This window comes from Calonectris borealis, unplaced genomic scaffold, assembly GCF_964195595.1.
Source record: "Calonectris borealis unplaced genomic scaffold, bCalBor7.hap1.2 HAP1_SCAFFOLD_35, whole genome shotgun sequence".
NCBI classification, from domain to species: Eukaryota; Metazoa; Chordata; class Aves; order Procellariiformes; family Procellariidae; genus Calonectris; species Calonectris borealis.
The window spans coordinates 258245-274964 of record NW_027441451.1 but is presented as its reverse complement, the minus strand read 5'-3'; the positions used below and the strand labels follow the sequence as shown (position 1 = coordinate 274964).

Genomic DNA, 16720 nt, shown 5'->3' with positions numbered 1-16720 from the left:
GGACACCCTGCCCTCCTCAGTGAGGCGTGTGAGAACCTCTGCCAACGAGGTCTGAGCTCACAGTCGTGACAAGTATCATATGTCTAACTGCAGCCAACGTTGTCCTGCCAGCTCAGGATTTGAGCTTGCATCTGAGTCAAAACCCTTTCAGTTCACACTACCTCCAGCTTCCCTCTGAGGCTGGCTGTTGTGTGGCACAACTGTCCCGGCTCTCCAGGCAGGCTGGGCAATGGGTTGATGCCTGAATTGGAAGTTTTCCTCTTCCTGGGGTACAAGACCCTCGATGAGAGAAGGCTGCAGAGATTTGGGTTGCAGAGGTTTGAAATAGTCCTTTCAAAATCTGAGCAGGGTGAGCTTTGGAGCCAAGGAAAAATAGAGCAGCTCTCGAGGGTGTTTTTGAATTAGTGCTACACCACCAGTACCTGCACTTCCAGTTCCCAAAGTCCTACCGGTGCAGCAGAGAGCCTGGAGTTGTGAGCTCCCTTCATCTGCCCTGCATGTCAGCATGTGAAATGGAACTAACCTAGTCACAGAGTTGGGTTTGGTTCTCTCCACAGCCTGAAGCACCACATGGGTCAGGAGACAAGCCAGGATACCTGACGAGGACTCACACTTCTCTGCACTTAAAGCTTAGGGTTCCAGGGAATCTCAGGTGGCATGGCATACCGATTCCTGGTTTGAAGGAGCTGGTCAAGTGCCTCGTCTCCATTTCTGTGATGGTGGCTTTGATGCCTGGCTGATGTGCAGACTCTGTACATGGTTGCTGACACCTATTGAGAAACCTGCTCTGAAAGGATTACCAAGGTAGGCTGTTCTTTTTGGAAGGGTATTAGGAGAGTAAAAAGGAAGAACGTGGGCTGGGACAAATGAAAAGGGATGCCAAAGATGTGGTCAGGGCTGTTTGGGGGTACTTGTAAGGCAGCCCTGCACCTGATGTGAATTATTTCTGGGGTCAGGGAGAACCTGAGAGCTTCCTCTACTCTGAAACCATGAAGGGGAAGGAAGGACAGCATCCTTCAGGCTGGAAGGGACCTCGGGAGGTGTCTCCACCAACCTCCTGCTCCAAGCAGGGTCAGACCAGATTACTCAGGCCTTTATCCAAACACATCTTGATCACATTCCAGGACAGAGCTGGTGCATGCTCCCTGGGAAACAGCTTCCAGAGTTTGACTATCCTCATGATTGAGAAGTTTCTCCCTGTATCTAGCGTCCTTCCAAGCCCAACCATCCAGCTTCTTTTTTACCCATCTGCTTATACACCCATGCAGACCATAATATCCTCTCCTGGCCACAAGAATATTGTGGGGGATGTTGCTGAATGCCTTGCTGACTTCCAGGGAAAAGACCACCACCGCTCTCCCAAAGTCCAGCAGTCCTGTCCTTTCATCACAGAAAGCAAAGAGGCCGGCCAGGCACAATCTACCCTGGGTAAATGCAGTCACCTTCTCTTCCAGACCCCCAGAGGTGGGATCTGAGTGGACGTGCTCTGGGGCACAACCTTTAGTTCCACTGCTCATGCATTGGCCATTTCTGAAAAGTGCAGACCACATTTGGGTGCTGCCAGGCGTCAAGGAGTTCTCCCAGTCTCCGTGACCTTCCAGAGATGATGGAGAGTGGCCTCACTGTGCCACCAGCCTGCTCGCTCAGCTCCCTGGGATGCCGCCCCTCCTGTCCCAGAGACTGGTAAAGATTGCATTAGTCCAAGTGACCCCGACGTGATCCCCATCCACTGCTGGCTGTTCTTCTCCAGATTCCTACCTCGAGTCACACAGGCCTGGGAGACCTTGCTGGTGAAGACGGAGGATGAGAGGACATGGAGAATCTCTCCTCTATCCCTATGAAATTCAGCAGTGGCCACACAGTGTCTTTGTTTCTTCTTTAACTCTTCCTCAAGTACTCAACACTCCTTATGGTGCCCTTGAGTTGCCTTACAGGTCTAGACTCAGTTTCGATCGGGACTATTGCTGTGCCTGGAGGATGCTGTCCTTGAAGAGCAGCTGCACTGAGCTCTGCCACCATGCCTTGGCAGTTCATTCCATCAGTGTCACAGCTCGGTCTCTGACATGAACGGCTCCAGCTCACCGTGTCTGTGGCCCTGGCTGAGGGCATTGCTGCACATTAGGGCTGAAGCACATACGCTGTGGAACCAGGCAAGCTCTGACTTGCCATAAGGGGTCCTGGTACCAAGTGTCCTCGACCCCGTGTGTGCAAAGGCTTTGTTTCAGAGCAGAGACGTGGCAAGGACAAAAGATTGCTGAATGTCTTTGGAGGCCTAGGACTACAAACCCAGAATGCAATGACTAAATTCACCCAAGTGAAGACATCCCCCCCAGCTTGGAATATTAGATCTTTCCCTGTCACCTTCCTGATGTCCTGCTTAAATATGGGACAGAAAAAGTGATTCTCATGCCCAAATCTTTTTCTAATAGGAGAAATGCCCCTGCTGGCAAGAAGCGTGTCTGCAGAGGTGAGAGAGGGACCATCAGTGATGGCTTCAGGCTGTTCCCAGCAGGTTCCCTGGAGGCGCAGGGACACGTGGAGGGAGCCCCGAGGGGGCAGAGCAAGTGGTGCCTTGGGCTGGTCCTCTGCTGCTGAGCTGGGCTGGGCTCCTGGGATGGAGGGAGCTCCTGGCAAGCGGGCAGCGCTGCAGAGAGACAGCTCTGCCCAGGAGCAGGGCTGGGGGCACTGCCTGCAGGCACCGAGGGGAGAGGAGCGAGGCAGAGAGAGGTTAGAGGCAGTCTGGGCTGGGAGGATGCTGAGAATGAACGGGAGGAGAAACCTTCACAGCCCTTGACACGGTAAGTCTCCGGGTGCAGGGCAAAGAAGCTGCAGTGCCTGGAGAGATCTCCAAAAGCTGGCACATGCCACAGCCTGTGGGACATTTCCGGAGGTCTCTCCCACCTTCTCTGGTGTGGAGGAGGAGGACATGGTGCAGAGCAGGGCTTCCCTGCTGCACGGTCAGAGGGAGAGGGCCTGAGGGCTGCCTTCTGCTGGGGGGGACTGCAGGGGTGTGCAGGCAGGGGTGCCCAGGGCTGTCCTTGCGAGCAGGGTCCTGCACCCCAGGGGCTGTGTGCTGGGGCAGGGACTCTGCCGCCTGCCAGGCTCAGCACTCAGCCTGCCCGGGGAGCTCCCTACGGCGCTGTGGGGAGAAGCTGTGGGTGGAAGGAGCGAGCCCCAGCAGGGCAGGGTCCTTCGGCTGTCGAGAGGGTGCTGCCTGGGTCAGCCCTGCTCACATCTTCAGATCACTACAGGACTTTCCCAGAAGACTTTTGAAGAAGCACAGCAAAGCAGGGGCTACCTGAAAAGCAAGTATCCTGTTCTTTCTACCTTGTACTCTGGGTTGCCTGGGTGGGCAATGGGACATAGAAATTAATGTCTCATGTCAAGAGGAGGCACTGAATTTCCAAATCTGTTACTCTTGGAAGTGAATAAAGCAGGGAGTATGAGAAATCAACACACCGCGGCTTACAGACAGCATCAGTACAACTTCTCCAGGCTCATCAGGGTTGGTCTGATGATCCCATCAGAGCCTGCATGGACATTGTGCAGTGCCCTGCTGCCAGGAGGGGTCTGCAAGCAGAGCTGAGCACACAGCGGGTGGGATGGGGTCTGTGAGCACCGACAGGGAGGAGAGGTGGGGACAGGGAACCAGCTCTCGGCAGGGACAGCTCCAGGCAGCAGAGACCCGGGCAGGGGGTGGGAGGAAGCTGCAAACAAGCACTGGGGTAGGCTCCATTAAGGCAGCTCTCATTCGGTCCTTCACTGTGGATGTCTTCTGGGCATTGTCTGCTGGGCAATGAGCTGACTCTCCCTTTAGGACATCCCATCTTCAGGACCCCTGACCCTCTGCTTTGCCTGTCCTGCTGGGCTTGCGAGCTGCCCTCCAGAAAGGCACAGCTCTCCTGTAGGATCCCAGGGAGGGCTGAGCTTTCCCTTGGAGGTCAGTACTCTCCGCTCAGAGTCCTTTGCTTCTCTTGTGAGGGACGGTGTCCTTCTCCATCACAACTCCACCTCTGGGGTGGGGAAGAGAAGAGTGTGCAGACCTGCCCTCTGCAACAGTGCTCCCCTGCTTTCATCAGAGCCCAGTGGTTAGGTTTGTATTTTTTTAATGAGTAATTTATGTGTGAAGTCATCTTTGAGGCAGCACAAGGGAAAGAGCAGGGCAGCTGGGTAACAGACTGATGGACACTGCAGCTCACCTGACTGCACTAAGCCACAGAGAGCTGAGCCCTTTTGCCTGTCCTGTCTCAAGACTCTTCACATTTTCAGTCATAGAAATGAGCATTTCTACCCCTAAAAAGAACACTCATCAGATGTGATGGTGGAAAATAAAAAACAGAGACAAAATTCTTATAAGGACACGCTAAGCCTCTCTTCTGCAGCCCACGCTCTTGAGAGTCATGAGTGCAGATACTGATTTTTTCCATTAAGGGCGGATGACATCTGACATCCCTTGGGAACATCGGAGCTGTCACAAACCAGCTGCCAGGTACCCACTGCAGCAGAGAAAAGCTGGCTCCTTGGCCGTGGACAGAGGTCCTGCTCCTCACAGCACACTCAGCCAGCACAAACCAGAGAAGGAAATGCATTTCAATTTTAGGGGGGGTGGATTTCTATGAAAAAAGGAGTGGCTTTGCTTGGAGAAGTCTGTCATACTTTTTCCTTGTCTTTTCCAGTTTTGAACAGTACCCCTATGCCAAGAAACAGCAAATGTCCAACGGCAGCTCCATCACCCAGTTCCTCCTCCTGGCCTTCGCAGACACGCGGGAGCTGCAGCTCTTGCACTTCTGGCTCTTCCTGGGCATCTACCTGGCTGCCCTCCTGGGCAACGGCCTCATCATCACCGCCATAGCCTGCGACCACCGCCTGCACACCCCCATGTACTTCTTCCTCCTCAACCTCTCCCTCCTCGACCTGGGCTCCATCTCCACCACTCTCCCCAAAGCCATGGCCAATTCCCTCTGGGACACCAGGGACATCTCCTACGCAGGATGTGCTGCACAGCTCTTTCTGTTTGTCTTTTTCATTTCAGCAGAGTATTGTCTTCTCACTGTCATGGCCTACGACCGCTACGTTGCCATCTGCCACCCCCTGCAGTACGGGACCCTCCTGGGCAACAGAGCTTGTGTCCACATGGCAGCAGCTGCCTGGGCCAGTGGGTTTCTCAATGCTCTCCTGCACACGGCCAATACATTGTCACTACCCCTCTGCCACGGCAATGCTGTGGACCAGTTCTTCTGTGAAATCCCCCAGATCCTCAAGCTCTCCTGCTCACACTCCTACCTCAGGGAGGTTGGGCTTCTTGTGGTTAGTGCCTGTTTAGGATTTGGGTGTTTTGTTTTCATTGTGGTGTCCTACGTGCAGATCTTCAGGGCCGTGCTGAGGATCCCCTCTGAGCAGGGACGGCACAAAGCCTTTTCCACGTGCCTCCCTCACCTGGCTGTGGTCTCCCTCTTTGTCAGCACTGGCATATTTGCATACCTAAAGCCCCCCTCCATCTCCTCCCCATCCCTGGACCTGGTGGTGGCAGTGCTGTACTCAGTGGTGCCTCCAGCAGTGAACCCCCTCATCTACAGCATGAGGAACCAGGAGCTCAAGGATGCCCTATGGAAACTGGCCCAGTGGACGCTGTTTCACCAACAATAACCTGCCTCCCCTTCTCTGCACATTCCCCAGAGTTTATCTTAGGCCATGGCTCTGCTTTTTTCTCTTGTGATAATCCTGCTTATATATAATTTTCTGGGTTTATACTCCTTGTCTTGCGGCTTGATCCTGTGACTCTTGCCCAACACTGTGTCAGATGTGGCATGCCCAATAGCAGCTCTTCAATAAAAGGGGATCTCCCAGGTGCAGCACCTGAAGGCTGGGCTCTTCCCCGAGAGTTGCTTCCAAATAAATATCCAAGGAATTGATATTTTAAAAAGTCTGTTCTCCTTTTTATTCTCAGTGTTTTGGGATTAAGCTCACGGTACCATTGGGTTCCACTGAACCAAACGGTCTGGATTTAAGAGCTCTCTTCTTGGTGTCCAATGGCAGGGGAGATGGTCCATGAGCTCCCATTATCTTCTCACATTTCTTCATGGATGACAAGACTGATGGCACATACCAGAGTCTCTGGAAATGACTTTGGAGGGGTGAGGAGAGGAGAGGATGGGGACTCACCCCGTGCCCTGGGGTTGCAATGAATGGAGACTCAGAAGGTGAAACACCCTCCAAGGTGAAGTCCCCCAAAAGGAAAGCACCAAATCGACGTATCCATGGACAAGGACTCTGCAGTGCCATGGGAGTGAGTGGGGAGCCAGCAGGCAGAGGGAGGGGAGACTGGAGAGATGCAGGAGGTGCCGGAGGAGGTCCAGGGCCAGGACTGTCGTGCTGTCGTGGGGAGTGGGGCAGGTGGGAGCAGAGGAGGGGGCAAATTCAGTCAGGGTTGGGCATCACCTGCAATATGAAATCAGGAGAGCCAGCGAGTGAGTAGCCTCCATTTCCTCGTGCCCTTGGGGCCAGCACCATCCCTGGGGCTGATGGGGAGGCTGACCTTCCCATTCAGTTCCATTCACTCCTTCCCATCGGCAGGCAGATATTCAGCCATCTTGGCAAGAGAAACGCCACCATTCCGAACATTCCTCCCTTTCTTCTTCTTCCCCCCAGCTTTTAATTGCTGAACATGACGTCATATCATATGGAACATCCCTTTAGTCACGTGGGGTCAGCTGTCCCAGCTGTGTCCCCTCCCAACTTCTGTGCACCCCCAGCCTACTCGCTGGTGGGGTGGGGTGAGGAGCAGAAAAGGCCTTGACCCTGTGTAAGCCCTGCTCAGCAGAACGAAAACAGCCCTGGGTTATCAACACTGTCTTCAGCACAAATCCAAACCACAGCCCCATACTGGCTACTGTGGAGAAAATTAACTCTATCCCAGCCAAAACCAGCACACCGCTCAGCCCCCAGCATGATGTGCAGGTGTGGCTGGATCACAGGCTGTCCTCCCCCAGGGACATTCTCAGCAGCACCTTGTCCTTCGTGGAGATCAGCCCCACCTCTGGCACAGGCCCCACGGTGCTGCAGAGTCACCTGGGACAGCAAACCCCTCTCCTGCCGGGGCTGCACAGCCCTCGCCTCTTTCTCTCTGGCCTTGGGCACTGCAGCTTTTGCTCTCGGGGTGGCAACCTCATCCACCATTCTGTTGCCACCTGCCACCCACTCCAGCATGCCTCTGCTGGGAAGCAAAGCCTTTCCACACACGGGGTCCCATCTCTGGGTACCAGGTTTGATTGGGACAAGTCTGCCCTTGGCCCTGGTGCCCCATCGGAGGGGCTGCAGCCCAAATGGGCACCAAAGCCCCCAGCCTGGGCCACAGAGAGCAGGAGCCGTGTGTGCCATCACAGAGCTGTGACTTCAGTGTAACAAGAGCTGAGGTGGGGAAGGACAGCTCCCACGGCTTTTGTGGTGGGTGGAGATACAATATTTTGAGGAGAGACAAACAGGGAAGACGAGAAGTGGGGGCTGCCTTGTGTGACGTCAGGGCAGTGCAGGTCCATGGAGCTCCTCTACGGCACAGGGAACAGGTGAGGTGAGAGCTTGTGTGGGGGTCAGACGAGAGGCCAGAAAAGATGACACTGCGGTAGGAGTTACTTCTGGTTTGTTTCTGGCCAGCAACAAAACACCCAGAATCACTTGCTCACTCCCCCACTACAACCCCAGGGGGACAGGGGAGAGAATTGGAAGTGCAGAAGCGAGAAAACTCAGGAGTCAAGACAAAGAGGGTTTAATAGGTGAAACAAAAGCTCTGTGTGCAGGAAAAGCAAAATGGGGAATTCATTCACACTTCCCATCGGCCAGCAGATGTTTAGCCACTGCCAGGAAAGCATCATGTGTGTCAGTTACTTGGGAAGACAAATGCCATGACCACAAATGTCCCCCCTTCCTCCGTCTTTCCTTGCGGTTCTTTTGTTGAGCATGACATCATTTGGTACAGAATATTGCTTTGGTCCGTTGGGGTCAGCTTTCCCAGCTGTGCCTCTGCCAACCTCTTGCGTACCCCCAGCCTACTTGCAGAGGGGGCAGAGTGTGAGAAGGAGAAAACCTTCAGGCTCTGCAGGGACTGCTCAGCAGTAGCCAAAACCCTGGTGTGTTACCAGTGCGGGTTTAGTAACAAACCCAAAGCAGATCACCATACGGTCTGCTATGGAGAGAATTAACTGCATCCCAGCCAGACCCAGGACAGAGTTACAGGTCATAGAGTCAGGGTGAGGAATGAACTAAGTCTTGTTTAAATGACCTGAGGAAATCTGTGGATCACAGACCCTGGCTCTTATGGGGGACTCGGTCTCCCTGGTGTTCACTGGTCAAGTGAGACAGCAGGATGCAAACAGTCCAGGAGGTTTCTTGTGGAGGTTCTGGAAAAGTTCTTAGCACAGCTGCCAAACGGGCCACCCAGTCTGATGTTCACCTGGAGCTGGTACTCCCAAAGGAGGAAGAGCTGCTCAGGGATGTGAGGACCAGTGTCTGCCTTGGCTGTAGTGACCATGAAATTGCGATCTCTCGGATCCCCAGGGAGGTGGGGAAGGAGAGAAGCAGAGAGCAGATCCTGCACATCAGGGCATGAGAACTTGACCTATTGAGGACACTGGCAGGTGGGAACCCATGGGGGCAGTGTCAGGGCCCTAGAGCAGCCTCACTTGGGCCTCCACTGCATCTCTGTCCATGGGCCCAGGAGACCACTGAAGCCCAGGCCTGAGGTTCAGCCCCAGCTTCATCTAAGCTGTAGGTGTTCGGGTCTCCAGACACAGCCAGAGACACAGCCTTGCCTGGCCATGGACCTTGTTGGTTCGGACTTGCAGAGGCACTCCCCAGCTTGAGTCTTTATGGGGTGTCCAATGAAATGACACCATCGCCCTCCAGGTGCCAGACCCCGGCTCATTCACAGAGGCCTAGGGCCTTTCTGCTGCCTTTCCTCCCATCACTTGGTCAGGTTTTGGGAGGAGAGGACGGAAAAGCAGGGGAGGTTTCTGGGTGCCAAGGATTGAGATGGGGGAGCAGAGCCCTCACATGTGAATCGATCTAAAGGCTATGCTAGTTCACAAGTGTTCTCTTCAGCTCCTTTCTCGGAGGCCTTAAATCTTCAGCAGGAACCTGGAAATGCTGAGATCCCTCCACCTCCCTCTCTTTTAGCAATTAAGTTGATAGAACCCAAGTCAGAGGCTTTGTTTAAATTCTGTTTAGAGCCTAAAGCACTGTCTTGGCAGGGCTCCTCTTTACACACTCCAGGACACTGCTGGCCACCTTTGTCACCAGCTCACACTACTGGGTTTTGTTTTGCCTTCTGTCCCCAGCACCACCAGGGCCTTTTCTGCAGAGCTGCTCCCTCTGCCACTGCAGGCTGTCAGTCTATCGCAGGTGCAGGACCTGGCCTTTTTCCTTTGTCTATCTCATGAAGTTCCTGAGAGGACAGTGGATACAGGTGTTAAACTGCACAGGGCTCTGGAAAGTCCCCTGTGCCACCTCACCAAACCCCAGTACGTCCCCTGGCCTCCAGGTAGAGCATGGCCCCTTCACCCTGCTCTCTCAGCCTCATCATCCAACTGGTGGGTTACCCATCTGTTTGTCTCCCTCTCCAGACTGGAATGGCCTGACTTGGGTACAAGAATATTGAGGGAGACCATGCCAAAAGTCTTGCTGAAGTGGAGGTCAACGACATCAACTGTTGTCCCCTCATGCACAAATGCAGCTCCTTCATCATGAAGGCAACCCGGTTGGCGAGGCATGATTTACCCTTGGTAAGTCCATGGCGATGCTCTTCTCTTTCAGGTGCCCAGAAGTGTCACCCAGGAGCACTCATTCAATGGCTCACCCCCCACCAAAGTGAGCTTGTGCAGCCTGTGGTTCCCTGGGTTGCACTTTTGGCCACTTTCAAAGATGAGTGCAACTCTTGCTTGTCCTCACTCACAAGAGACCTCTACCAATCCAATGACCTTTCAAAAGGGATATTCCAAAGAAATATTGGTCTTGCCCTGTAACTTCATTACCACTGTTCTTCCTCTTATACGGTGTATTCAGTTTCTTTAATCTTTCATATAATTTCACCTGTCCTGATACAATGACCATTTCTGATGTCGTCTTTGCAGATGCAGACTCTCCAGACAAAGGCCCATTCCATTATTTGCGAATTTTCTCATTTGTTCATTCAGATAACTCTCACCTACTCAGGGACTTAAAAGCTTGCCTGTCCTTCAGTAGTCACATTGGCTCTTTAGCCAATTCTTTAATTATGGTTGTATCTAACTTTGTTGTATCTATCTCAAACATTTCTCATAAGATTATCCCTTGTAGAAAGGCAACTTCATTAGAGACAGCTTGTACTTAGCATATGGTTGAGGAGTGTGTTTTATTGTTTATGAAACTTTATCAAGCTTGGCTTTTCTTTGCTTGCAAATAGAAAAAACTCTTACGTGGCCTGTGTGCAGCCAGTTCTCTGAGGAGAGCAGGTGGGAGTTGGTGCCATGGAGCTGTAACACCCAGCTGCAGAGATCAGTGGAGAAGTCTGATGCAAGGAAGAGTGATGTAAGTCCCAGATGGCCAATGAGAGAAATGGTGAGGTTTGGGAGGTGAGGAGCAAAGTTCTGCATACAGAGTCACACCTCAAGGGACTGCTTCTCCTGCCTGTCCAGACCTCCTGAGGAGACACCCTGGATCACTAGCTCTTGGAGAATGTTTCCATCACTTCTTCTCTAAACTGAAGAGTAAATTTAAATTAAAAAATATTTTTTTTAGGTGCACTTTGAAACCTTCCTCTTTAACTACACTTTGAAATTACTCCAATTAGCTGTACAAGCTTGGAAGACCTAAAGAAAACTACAGGAAGAGAAAGAGCTCCTTAAGTCTTTCTGTATTTTAATGAGACCCATGGTGTATTTGGTGCTGAGTCCTTGAAGCTCCCATGATGAGAGGAGAAAGAACAAACCTCTCAAGAAGTTAAAGTCAGAAGTAAAACTCAAAGTACCTTGAAGTATTAATGGGTCCCACTGAGGGCCATTACTGACAAAGCCTCCCCATGGCCTCGTTAGAGCAGATCATTGGAGGCCATGCTTGCAGGTAGGCAAAGGCACTGTGCAGGTGGCTGTAATGCTGAGAAAACCCTTGGTTTATTTTAGGAAGCAGAAAGGCCAAGCCCTCACCCCCAGGCCCTGGGAAGGCAGACCCTGTCCCTCACGCGTGGCTCAGGGCTCTTCTTGGGGGCAGTTGGATGTGAGGGTGAGCCATGCCAAGGGTAGGAAAATTCTATGGTACCTCCCGGCCTCCCAAAGAAGGGGCAAGAAGGAAGAATTGAAGTCCAGAGCCTCAAAAGAAAGTTCCTCCTTGGAGGCCTTGGTGGCAGAGGCAACTGCCTTAGCCAAGGGGACACAGACCTCGCTTTTGATGGGCCTGTCAGCCCTGCTAGTGGTCTAGGCCATCTCTGCTGCAGGCTGTCCTACACTGTCCCATGCCTGCACCTCTTGCCCTTCAGGCTGTAGACACCCATCTTGCTTTCCCACCTAGCTCTCACCCCAGCATTTCTAGACCTTCACTCATGTCTCTCCACCCATAGCTGGCTTTTCCTTGAAACACAAAGCCATGGGCTGATCCAGACTCCCTCTGGGTGACCTCTTACACCACAAGGCTACCCTTTGAGTGAGAGTTCTTTTTCCTCACATCCAGTCTGAACATTCCAAGCTGTGCTTTGTGGAGGTTTCCTTCTCTTCCCACTACCAAGGTTGCCTTCCCTTTGCACTGCCAAGAAAAGCTCCATCATCTCGGAAACCACCCTTCAAGTAGTTGACGGCCACTACTAGAGAGCCCTGAGCCTCTACTTCACCAGGCTAAAGAACCCCAGGTCTCTCAGCCTCTCCACAGAGGCCCCAAACCACATCCTGGCAGATGTCCTCTGGGGCCACTCCAATTCGTCCCTATTCCACCAGACCAGGGAGGCCCTGGTTTTCCATTTCTTCTATCTAAGAAGAAATTCTGTTCTGTTCTGTTCTGTTCTATTCTATTCTTTTCTATTCCTTTCCATTCCTTTCCATTCCATTCTGTTCCATTCCATTCCGTTTTCCTCTCTCCCAGAAGAGATGGGAAGGCTGTCATTAGGTCTCCCCAAAGCCTTCTCCTCTCCTGCCTTTGCACCTTTGCAGCAAAGGCAGACAACGGCACCCTGGCCTGCATTAGGCAGAGCACTGCCAGCAGGTGGCTGGAGGTGATCCTTCCTCTCCACTCAGCCCTGCTACAAGTTGTCTTGCTGACTTCCCTCAAGGGTTTCTACATCCCCACCTCACTCCCACTGCAGCCAAAGCTGCCCTCCACATCTTCCACCAGCTTCTTGTGAGAAACAAGTCCAGGAGAGCATCCCCCCATGGCAGATCAGGGATCACCTTCCACCTTCCCTCTGAGTGAGGCCTTCTAGCAGAGGTCCGTGGCCTTCAAAGTCCCCAGTGACTACCAAGTCCTAAAATTGTGTCCCTTCCTCCAGCTTTCTAAAAGAGACCTCATCCTCTTCCTAACCTTCCTCAGGCAGTTCGGTGATCCCGACCATAAGAGCATTGTACATGGAGGAGTTAGTGATCCCCCTAACAGTAAACCTGAAAAGACCCTGGCCTGCATGTGCCACGCTGTGCTGTGCTCCACGTACAGCTTGGTCTTCAGGCTGTGTTGTGCTGAGCATATCCCTGGGTCACAGGAGAAACTTGACTGCAACAGAGGAATCTGCAGGAAGCTCCCACCTGGTACTGGTGATGAGGCCAACTGCATGTCCTTACCTTTACCAAACACTGCAGCAACAAATTTGCATGTGAACAGCACTTCTTAGGGCAGGAGAAAGGACGACTAGAGTTTGTTTCCCTGTTAGAAAACACGGAAAGAGATCACAGGAGCAGATTCCACAGATGGAAGCTGCACAACTTTCTGCCCCACTGTCAAAGGCTCTGCCATCTGAAGGAACCTAATATTGCCTCCATGATCTGCTCTTTGTTTATGGTGTTTCTCTAACAAATGGCATTTTAAACACCACCTCACAGCGTCTGCGTGCCTTTCTTAGTGGGGACATAACAAACCAGAACCTCCGGGTACAAAACAGCCACCAAGTCACGTGCCTGCTGCTGGCTCTCAGGTTCTCAGCAGAAGGGAATGTCAGAGCCAACACCCCAGCCCTGTGCCTGCTGATGGCCAATCACTCACGGAGATTGGAGACTAAGGGGGCCTCACACTCCCCTTCACGGCCATGTGCCTCCTGCTGGCCAATGAGCTCCTCAGACACAATTGATAACATAATAACATCCCAACCCACCAGCCTCCTTGTGGCCTATCAGCCCACTGGACAGAAGTGACCTCACCATGATCTCCCAAGCCGCGTGCCTGCTGCTGGCCTTTCAGCTTCTGGGATTGACCCGGCCAAGCCCTGTGCCTGCCCCTGTCCCCTCAGTTACTGAGGTGGAAAGGAAGTGACAACCCATACCCAACGCCTCTTCCCGGGTTGGCCTACCAGGTATTTAGGGGGTGTGGGGGAAGCTGTGGGTAGAAGGAGTGACCCCTGGCAGGGCAGGGCAGGGTCCTTCTGCTGCCAGGAGGGTGCTGTGTGATACAGGGCTGCTCACAGCTCCACGTCACCCCCAGGGACACATCTGAGTGCAATCGTCCTCCAGCTGAAGGAGCTGCCAGCACCGGGCAGCTGAGCCCAGGACTGGTGGGCAGACTGGCCGTCCTCGCTCGGCACTAAGGGACAGTCCCTTTGCCTCTCAGCACCCGCAATGTTTCACGTGGAGTGCAGCAGAAATGCCAACAATTTCTGCCTTAAAAACACTCCTCAGGTGTGGTGGGGCAACTAGAACAGAACAAACCCAACAAACCCCCCCAGCTCTGCTCTGCAGTCAGGTGAGTTGGGAGCAACAATGCTGCAAAGCTCTTTGATGCCCTGAGTGGTTTTAATCTGGGATCTCTCCTGTTTCCTATTTGCCTATTGCTGGAGGGCAGGACTGACTCCTCCAGAGCCCCCAGCAGAGCTCCCAGCTCCTTGGCCAATTCACTCGGGGACACCAGGGACATCTCTTATGCAGGATGTGCTGCCCCGGTCTTTTTCTTTCTTTTCTTGATGTCAGCAGAGTATTGTCTCATCATTGTCATGGCCTACGACCACTATGTTGCCATCTGCAAACCCCTGCTCTGTGGGACCCTCCTGGGCAGCAGAGCTTGTGTCCACCTGGCAGCAGCTGCCTGGGGCAGTGGGTTTCTCCATGCTGTGCTGCACACTGCCACTGTGGACAGGACAGACATGGACCTGTTGGAGCAGGTCCAGAGGAGGTCACGGATATATTCCGAGGGCTGGAACGCCTCTGCTGTGAGGACAGGCTGAAGGAGTTGGGAATGTTCAGCCCAGAGAAGAGAAGGCTCCAGGGAGACCTTCTTGCGGCCTTTCAGTACTTAAAGGGGGCTTGTAAGAAAGATGGAAACACACTTTTTAGCAGGGCCTGTTGCGGTAGGACAAGGGGGAATGGTTTTGAACTAAAAGAGGGGAGATTCAGACTAGATCTAAGGAAGAACTTATTTATGCTGAGGGTGGTGAAAACTGTCACAGGTTGCCCAGAGAGGTGGTAGATGCCCCATCCCTGGAAACATTCAAGGTCAGGTTGGACCAGGCTCTGACCTGATCTAGTTGAAGATGTCCCTGCCCATGGCAGGGGGGTTGGACTAGATGACCTTTAAAGGTCCCTTCTGTCATGGTTTAAACCCAACCAGCAACTAAGCACCACACAGCCGCTCGCTCACTCCCCCCTGGTGGGATGGGGGAGAGAATCAGAAGGGTAAAAGTGGGAGAACTCCTGGTTTGAGATAAAGACAGTTCAAAAGGTAAAGCAAAAGCTGTGCGCACAAGCAAAGCAAAACAAGGAATTCATTCACTACTTCCCATCGGCAGGCAGGTGTGCAGCCACCTCCAGGAAAGCAGGGCTCCATCACGCATAGCGGTTACTGGGGAAGACAAACGTCATCGCTCCAAACATCCCCCTCTTTCTTCTTCTTCCCCCAGCCTTATATGCTGAGCATGATGTCATATGGTATGGAATACCCCGTTGGCCAGTTGGGTTAGCTGTCCTGGCTATGCCCCCTCCCAGCTTCCTGTGCCTGTGGCAGAGCGTGGAAAGCTGAAAAGTCCTTGACCAGGGTAAACACTACTCAGCAACAACTCAAACATCAGTGTGTTGTCAACATTATTCTCAGACTAAATCCAAACCATAGCACTATTTACCAACTGCTAGGAAGAAAATTATCTCTATCCCAGCCAAAACCAGGACACCTTCCAACCCAAACCGTTCTATGATTCGATGATGAGTAAGTATGGTGCTGGGACATCTTAGGTGATTGAGGAGCATTAGCTTTGAAAGAAGCTGGATGTGTTGCTTGGGGATTCACAGGTTTGGCAAAGCCCCAGCAAACCACAGCTTTGTGTTAGAAGGAAAAGGCAGGGAGGACAAAAAGCCATTGGTAAAGCCTGGGAGATCCTAGGTTCAGAGTGAGGTGGGGAAGCAGCGGGGGGTGGCCAAAGTCTGCAGGAGAACTGCTGCAGGCATGGGACAGCATGGGAGAGCCTGTGGTGGGGATGACTGAGGGCCTTGGTGGGGCTGGGACTTCCCCAACACAACCAAGATCTCTGTCCTCTCAGCTATGGATATCGTCACTGCCACCAAGAACCATGAGGGGACACCATTTCCTTACAGCCCCATGCCCTTGTGGCCTCCTCATCCCTCCATGGAGTTCAGGCAGTCCTAGGGTTGTCCTGCACTCGGCATCGCACCCCCCCACATCACACTGCTCCATGACGAGCCCTGAGCAACACAGGAGGGAAAGAATCTCCCTTCCCTGGGATCAGAGCTGGCCCATCCTTCCTGATGGAACACATCAAGGGCTCACATGGCATCAGAGCTGCCTACATTGCCTTTGTCACCTGTAACCAGTGCTTACCTCTTTCTAGTTCAAGGCAGCCCCCAGGGAGGGGTACCTCCACCCGTGCTTCCCTTCATGGCTTCATCTGTGATGGTCCTCAGGGGGCCCACTGACACCCTCAGAACCTTGGAGAGTTTAATCAGATTTTAAATACTTCTTCAGCGGCTTGTTCAATCTTCTTTCAGGATCTGCAGTTCAGGAACTCGGCACCAGAGGGCTCACTGAAATGCAAAGACCCGAACGTGCCAGGGCTCTCCGCAGTTTTCTTTAATTCCTCTCTTCTTGTGTAGTTCGTTAGAGAGATTTCAGGAGTATAGTCTAAATGAGAAGATTTCAAAAAGAAATAACGGTTTATAAAGGTTTATGCTTTTTCCAGTTTTCTTTATTTTCCTGCTTACAGAATAAACAATATAAAAAATCTCCAATTCATACTGATCCAGAGTGTCTCACGAGGAGGTATGAGTACGTAGGAAAAGCAAGACCCTTTCTGTCAGACGCTCTAGAGACGCTCTTCATCCCACCCCCACCCCCAATCCCCACCTGGGTACTTGGGAGGGGTCTGAGTGAATGGAGAGTAATGGGAGGGGGAAAAGGGGATGGACACTCGAAAATGCAAAGGTGCAGACAGTCCGCTGAGGAGATGACTTGAGAAATGGTCAGTGTAATCAGGACATGTGGCAATACCAAAAAGATTAGTGAGATTCCGTACATTCTGTACTGGGCAGAGCAGTGGTCAAGCAAGTGCTGGGAAGATCAAGGT

The 16720-nt window shown here is 52.6% G+C and overlaps 1 protein-coding gene across 1 annotated transcript; it reads left to right on the top strand.

The window, feature by feature from the left end:
- Positions 1 to 4878: 4878 nt before the first annotated feature.
- LOC142076169 (olfactory receptor 14A16-like) lies at positions 4879 to 16317 on the top strand. The gene is made up of 2 exons (XM_075138547.1): positions 4879 to 5621; positions 16251 to 16317. Exons 1-2 carry the CDS (start codon positions 4879 to 4881, stop codon positions 16315 to 16317), a joined length of 810 nt encoding a protein of 269 aa, XP_074994648.1.
- Positions 16318 to 16720: the final 403 nt, after the last annotated feature.